We start from the raw sequence: 8,244 nt of genomic DNA on the forward strand, positions 1-8,244 counted from the left end.
GTTTCAAATTCATATTCATGTCCGTTTTTTTTCTTATGTGACAAGTAGCCGTGTAATAAGCGGGATAATGTACAGTAGAGGCAGCCGGTAGTTATCGGGAAATAAGCCCCTTCAGTGTGATACAAGACCCTCCGCTTCGCGTCGGGTCCTGATCACACTGTCGGGGGCTTATTTCCCAATAACTACCGGCTGCCTCTACATGTCCCTTACTTAACACGGTACGAGCACTCGCTTTATTATTGGAGTTTGTTCTTGACAGTACTACATAAAACAGATTTATTTTAAGTCAGAGAGATGTTTTTTGTGTGCTGCTTATACAGTAAATATTAACAGTGATATCTCACAACATGTTTTAATAGTCACGTCACGTGATAATAAATTATATTGTATTCTTACCTGCAGTTTCACTGTGTTTTCGCGTCCTTTTAATGGGAGGAGAGAGATTGAGCTGGAGAAAATTATTGTTTTCATTGCTTTATTCCAAGTGTATGTTAGACATCCACATGATGTGACATTATTGCACTTAAGTTTACCTTCAAGAGTGCTGATCTTCGACGAGATAATCTCTTCCGATTAGGATTCACAGACCGATTCTGGAAACTTATTGAGACACACGGAGAGTGTTTAAAAACAGTGCGTCTGTGTGTGTCCGTGTGTACGTGCAGCTTTTCCAGTCAGAGATGAGCGAATGACTCACGTGTTTAAAGGAACCTCACTCACTAATACTAACATGACCAGTAGGGGGCGCCGGAATGATACGAATGGTGAAGCGGTTGCTGTTAAGTTGTAAGTACAATATTGCATGCTTGAGAAGAGCTCTTAGCCAATCGGATTCAAGAACCAGAAAGAACTGTTGGATAAACACTATATATATTTTGCAAGATAAAATATAAAATCAAATGCAAAATAATTGTTTTTGTACAGAAGAATTTACTGAAGAACAACTTACTGAAGAACAACTTCCTGGAGAACAACTTCCTGAAGAACAACTTCCTGAAGAACATCCTGAAGAAGAACTCAAAATTCTTTTGGTTGGAAAAACCGGGGTGGGGAAAAGTGCAACAGGCAACACCATCTTGGGAAAACAAGTTTTCAAATCAGAGATATCATCATCTTCTGTAACTGGACAATGTGAAAAATTTGATTCAATAGTGAAGGGAAGAAAAGTATCAGTCATTGACTCTCCAGGTCTATTTGACACCGGCTTGAGTCAAGATGAGGTGATCAACAGACTTAAACGTTGTATCCCTCTCTCTGCTCCTGGTCCACATGTCTTCTTAGTTGTGATTCAGGTGGGCAGATTCACAGAAGAAGAGTCAAAAGCTGTTCAAATCATCCAAGCAGTTTTTGGCCAAGAAGCCTCCACATATGCCATGGCGTTGTTTACTCACGGAGATCAACTGAAGGGCAAAAGCATTCATAGATTTGTTCGTGACAGCCCACAACTGGTCAGTTTCATCAAAACCTGCAGTGGACGATATCATGTGTTCAATAATGAAGATAAGAGTCCAAATCAGGTCATTCAGTTACTGGACCAGATTGATAAATTGGTGACTGGAAACGGTGGGGAGCATTACACCAATGAAATGCTCGAGAGGGCAGAGAGAATAATTGAGGAAGAGAAACAACGAATCCTGAAAGAGACTGAGAAGCAGAGACTGAAAGAGATTGACGATATGATGAAAACAGTTAAAGCTGAGATGTATGAAAAAGAAAAAAAAAAGCGAATCAAGGAACAAGAGGATGAGGCCAGATATAAAGCTGAAAGAAGCCAGTCTGTTCTAACGAAAATTTGGAATTTTATAAAAAAATCTTTTCATATTTTAAAAACAATTTTAATTGAACTACAACCATTTTAAAACTCGTGGTCTCAGTGTTTCAACATTATCACTATAAAGGTTTCTTGACACCTCCTAAACAACGTTCTCACTTTGTTTTATCAATTATAAGGGCCAGTTGTAGCCGGTTAGAGAGTTGGAGTCATAACCAGAGAGTTGTTGGTTCGAGTCTCATGACTGTGGTACTCTTGAGCAAGGCACTAAATGCTGTCACAGTACTAATCAATCTAGAAGGTATTTAGCGCTGTCACACATTCTGAAATTTGCCGTCTCAGATTTAAACTCAGAGTAAAACTTACTTGGGTCCCGCTGCTAATGTGGCGACATCCTGCATGTTCTAGCATTTATTAAAACATCTTAAAGTCATATCTTAAGCCCCAGATACATTGCATGATTTTTGGCTGTCCCAGATGAAAGATTGCCATCGTGAAACAATTGTCACGATTTCTATGATCGTGGCTCTTCATCGATGGTCCTATGTCGTACAGTGAGAAAGGTTCAAAGGCAGTGTGTTTGCTGCTACGACCTGCGCACTGGTATTTCTTCACCACAAGCGCATGCTGGTGACGTTGCGTGAATGTGTGACGCAGCTGCCGAAGCTTCTGTGTCATCATCGTACAGTCTACATGCCTGTCGTACCCGAGTTTAAACGTTTCATGTCGCACAGTGTGATAAGGTTATGATCTTATAAGAGTGGAAAAATCCTGCAGTGTATTCCGGGCTTTAGATTTTCCAGCTCCACCTAAAAAGGCTAGACTTTAAAAATCATGCTAAATTGCACTAAAAGTTGTTTACTGGCTCGTGACCATACCCTGTAAAAATGCAGCATGAAGTAAAAAAAGTAAATTGAATTAAATTGACTTGCAAAACCAACTCTGGAGTAGTCGCTTTGAAACTGTAACTGAACAAAGCAAAGACGTGCAGAAGATTGACCAGATGAATTTGCTTTGTGATTTGTGTTGAGAGATAATTTGCTGTATACCAAAGCCCTTCTTAAGATGGAAGGATTGTCCTTGACTTGCATCATTAAAATGATTTTATGCTTATCTGAGGTGTGCTAAGAGACGGTGAGGACGCAACTCTGCATTTCAATTATTATTTCATTCACAAGCCACAGCAGCAATCAATCAGCAACTGAAAGCTACATATTAGTCTCACCCAAGGCCACTGTGCAATTCATCGATAAATATTTAGTAACGATTGATGTTTAAAATAATAATAAGATAAAGTTAAAAATTCCCTGTGTTTAACAACATTGTACATTATTAACTCTTTCGCCACCATTGATATCTCGTCAATCAAGAGAAAACGCTTCCCTGCCAATGACGAGTATTTCAGTCTTTCCACAATACCGCTACTATCCACCAGGTGGCGCCCTTCCGCAGCTTTTTGAACACGGAAGTCTTGCCCTATGGCACGCAGCTGCATGTCCGGGTCTGTTTTGAGGATCGCTTTGGATTGGATCTCTATGAAAAGTCTGTCACAAAAATGGAATTATCTCTGCTTTTTGCTCAAAATGTGGTGTTTTTGCTGAAACCTACCCATATTCAAAAGCTGATTACAAAACAACTACTCAAGGTAGGATGAAACGTTTTTTTGTTTGAAAGCAGAGGGTCTGTTCTTTCATTTGGTATATTGTATGTTTATATATTTGAAGAACATTTTCTGGAAGGCATTAAACTTTAGTGAAAATCATGAAAAAACGTTGGCGCTGGCTGGCAACTTTTAAAAAAACGCTGGCGGGGAAAGAGTTAATAAAAAAAACATTTATGCATTTGACAGATCACCATATTCATATTTTGACTAAAACTACCAAATTTCAAGTGTGTTTTTGCGGGGTTACTCATAGCATAGCCTATTGTGTCTATAGTTAACCTAGACAGTGAAATGACGGCTAGTACTTGCTGGGTAAGATATGATCAACAGTAACCAATAGCCTAGTGTCTAACAGAAGGTGACGGCACATTCTTCATTAACGGGATCTATCATTACACACATAAAATAAACACTGATTCTGTATTTTGAATAGCATTAAGTTAAATATGTGTCTTAAATTTATATATAAATATTTTATTGTTACACTTGGAATATTACATTTAAAAAAAGTATCCGAAAAGTATTTTAACATCAAAATATGAAATCACCTTTAATTACAACAGATAGATTAGACTTTGTCACACATTTATTGCCTTTTATTATTTGTTTTAAAGCCATCTGGTGCTATACAGTATGATGTTATTTACCTCCGCAAAGAATTACACTTAGCAAAGCATCGGATGACACCTACCAACACTAACCGGTATTATTTAGGCCTAATGCTTTTTTGATATATTTGCAACCCTAAAAGAAGTGATTCTATCTTTCAATAGAACAAGCGTTTGTATGGATTTACATTACAGTACCCAACATTGCACTTATTGCTGACAACCCTTTTAAATCTCTCGCTCGAGGTCTGATCTGTTTTGTTTGTGAAGGGTCTGTGGTTTAAAGCCGTCTTTATTCTCTGTAGAAAGTCACTGATGCGATGTTTGTTTTGATGGTCTTTATATATCACTGTCATAAGAGAGGTCTGGTGTAAGGCCAAAGGAGTGTTTTGTTCCAGTGATCAGACTGGAGTTCAGCGCTAATGTGTCAGCTTTCATGACTCATTTCTCTCGTCCCTTCAGTGGGGAAACATACAAACCTCTTCTCCACCGGGGCTGAATGCGTGTCGGCACTGAAGTTGGAGCAAACGCTCGACCAAACCCATCACTCGCTCAGTTCTGGCTCACGTTTCCATCAGAAATGAAGCTGAATGCACTATGACCAAAATCACTCAATGTTATATTGTTATTATACAATAATGTGCTATATTTCTGTGGGGAAAATCAGGTTTTTATTGTTGTTAAATGTCTATGTGGTGTTTTTAATATTTTAAAAGCCACGGGCTAATTCATCATTTAACACCCTTACTAAATTTTTTCTCCATAAAATTAGAGATGAAATTGCCTTGGTTTTTATCATCACAAACATGTTACCAATCATATCAACACAATTGAATGCGTGGATCAGAGTTATAGATATCATGTATGGATGCCTCATAGACTCGCCTCTGAATGCAGCATCTGTTTACATATATATCTATGGTCTGCAGTAGTGTATAAAGTGGAGGTGGGGATTAATTTGCATATTCATATCTATCGTCTGAGCTGTGCTATTGAGTATAGGGGGGGACGGGGTAATGTATTTTCATTCTGATTAGATTTGTACATTTATTTCACTTCATGGCTAGCGATCAGAGATCTTTAATTTTTTATCAATGATTTGTACATGGAGTGTCTAGAGTGTCACTGCGTTTAAAACCCATCCTATCCCAAACACAGCGAAAATTCCCTACGAGACCATTTTATCTATCACAAAAAGGTCATTTTGAACTTTATGTTCCCATAAAATCCTCATTCCACATGATTGATGTCAATTTTAAAGCTCAGTTTAAAGGAGTATGTGGTTGTTAGCAACTGGTGGAATCAAGAAAGGATTGATTCTGGAAGTGTCAGAGATGTGAGATGCAGTATAAGATAAATAGAGATCTTTAGTCACATCACAGCAGGTTGATTATAGTTTCAGGTGTGATTGGTTCTTGGTACAGTGGAGAAGTCGTTTTTTTTTTTACTTTTACAAAACACCAACTTTTTCTTGCATAATGCCAGTTTCTGGAATCTTAACTAAAAATTATGGAAAACTTATATCTTCCAACTTATACAACCATATAAGCATTTCTCAATGACTTGAAATGTGTTCTAAAGTAGACCCTCGCTGTGGATTTGATCATACTATAATAAAAAGTAAGCCTTGAGAGTTCAGTATGTGAATGAATGTAAATGAAAGTTTTGTGAATTAAAAATAAATTATGTAAAAATGAAAAAATATATATATATTGGCAGTGGATGTAATGCGTCATTTAAACGTCACATGCAATTATACAAGAGTGTCCGTTTTTTACTTTAAAACTTACTGTAACTATAACTATTACTGTAACTATTTGTACTGCTTGCATAAATGTCCTATAGGGTCGTATCATTTTCAAACAGTCTCAAAATTGACCATTAAAGCCTGATCTCATTGAAAATTCTACTTATTTTACAATGTGGCTAATTTGTATAAATTGTATGATGAACATTATCTGAACTAAACACGAATGAAACCCTGCCCCTAACCCCAAAGTCACAATGGCGAAAGCAGATTGTAATAAAATACGAATTAGTATGATTTCATATGAATTAGCCACATTGTAAAATAGGTAAGTTTCTGTTGGATTTTTCAGAAATCTGTTCAGTACTCCCAGTGCTTTACACAATTTAATTTTTCATTATTGGTTTAAATCTTTTAAGTTTTTTACAATGCTATATCATTGCAATTTGTACAGTGAGATCAGGTTGACATATATAAACTCATTCCCCGCCAGCCTTTTTATTTAAAGGTTTCTGCCAGCATTTTTTTTGTGATTTTCACAAAATTTCTAAAAACATAAAAACATACAAATATATCAAATTAAAGAACAGACCCTATGCTTTCAAACAAACAAATAAAATAAAAAAAGTTTTATTTTTAAAGTTTATTTTTTCTCTGCTTATAAACTCTTAAATATGGGTATTTTTCTTTAAAAAATATATATATATATTTTTTTGGCAAAAAGCTGAAATAATTGCATTTCTGTGAAGGAATTTTGATTCAGAATGATTATCAAACACACACAGAGTGTAAAATTAATACTTTTTTTTGGCTTCAGTTTTTTTATAAATTGGGTAAGTGTACTATTTATTGGATTATCGCAGTTTTACAGATTAACATAAAAACTCATTATAGGAACAGTTTTTTTTCATGCAAATGTTTTCTTGTAATTTACGAGATATCTCATCATTGGCAGGGAAAGAGTAAAAAAAATTTATTAATTCGTCTGAACACATTTGATCATTTTTGTACAATTTGCCTTTGTCTCTGTGACATTGGGGTTAGGGTTTTGTTATTGGATTTGTATGATAATAATATGTTTTTGCATGATTTTGTATGAATTCATATAAACTTGCTAACTCGTAAAATATGTATACATTTTCATAAGATCGGGCTGTTTTTTTACTACAGTGCTGAAGTCTTCTGGAATCTCAATGATTATCCAATGGTTTATTCATATGAAAGAATGTAAAGAAATGTTAAGGATTATCAAATGGTTTGATTGTTTGCTTACTTTATGTCTTGATGTTACATTATTATTATTATTATTATTGAGTTAATATGCATCGTGATTTCATTAAAGACACCTGAAGTGAATATAGTTGAGACAGAAGTATAGTTAGTTCTTTATTTCCCAGTTATAGTTAAAAGGGTTTAGTCTTGTTTCACTGTGCTCCCTGTTAACACAAGATCCATACTGTACAAACAATGTTGTCTGGTTGATGAATATGTTAATGAAAAGGGTGTGGCTTCTTTGGATGTGACACATTACCATTCGATATCTCCTTACAGGCAGGCCGACTGTCGACAGTTATGCGTCTCTGGTTTTCGTGAGTGTTGGCCAGACTCTGTCAACCTTGTAAGAGGAACTGGCACCTTGGAGACCCCAGCTGTCAATGTTGGCTTCTGTAGACCTTGTACTGCCCGCTCCTCTATGCCCTTTAAATGACTCAAATGCTGAAAGGGACGGACCTGACCGTGAGCACTCAGCAGAAAAGAGACCCAGTTATCTCCCTCCGCTGACATAAGGGTCGGTTTTTATGGTCACCGAGTCTCAGTGATGGATTCGGTTTATAGATAAAATCACTGAAGTCTGGAGAAGTTTCAAGTGCTTTATTTTAGCTGAGCCATGTTTAGCTGAGAGATTTCTGCTTGAAGAACGTTAAGTGTATTTCTTTGCAAACTTGTGGACACGAATAACCTGTCAAGTTTTGAGAAATTGCATCTTTATTTTGCTTTTATGACCCCGGCTTTCTGAATAACCCCAAACTCGTGGCAAGGTTTGCCTCTAGGTGCCTTCTGATGAACTCGAGAAGGAAATTTTTTATTATTTCTAAGCAAGAATCACTTTATACCCTGACTTCTAACACCTCATCTCTGTTTGCGTGACCCTGCACAATATATTTGGAATGCATAACCAAAAAAATCTGCTGACTTATTCGCCTTAAAACATCAGAAAGGACTCAGACTTATATTTTCTGCAATCTGCAATATGAGGATCCAGACGCAGCGGTTGAAGAGTACTTTGAGGTTTAAAGGCACGGAAATGAGTCTCACTGGAGTCTAATAAGCATAGGTGAATCATTTCGACTTTTTGTTTATTGACGTAACTGAGATTAATCAGTAAGCAAAACAGATCGGATCCACCTAAAAAAAAAACAGGAAAAACACGACATTTACTGACAAATGTGATGTT

General features: G+C 36.5%; 1 protein-coding gene across 1 annotated transcript; it reads left to right on the top strand.

Moving 5' to 3' along the window:
• Positions 1–730: 730 nt before the first annotated feature.
• Positions 731–7,497, top strand: LOC141359640 (GTPase IMAP family member 7-like). The gene is made up of 3 exons (XM_073862398.1): positions 731–737; positions 925–1,774; positions 7,341–7,497. The coding sequence occupies exons 1-3, from the start codon at positions 731–733 to the stop codon at positions 7,495–7,497; spliced, it is 1,014 nt and encodes a 337-aa protein (XP_073718499.1).
• The last annotated feature ends 747 nt before the right edge of the window (positions 7,498–8,244 follow it).

Source organism: Misgurnus anguillicaudatus, chromosome 23, assembly GCF_027580225.2.
Source record: "Misgurnus anguillicaudatus chromosome 23, ASM2758022v2, whole genome shotgun sequence".
Lineage (NCBI taxonomy): Eukaryota > Metazoa > Chordata > Actinopteri > Cypriniformes > Cobitidae > Misgurnus > Misgurnus anguillicaudatus.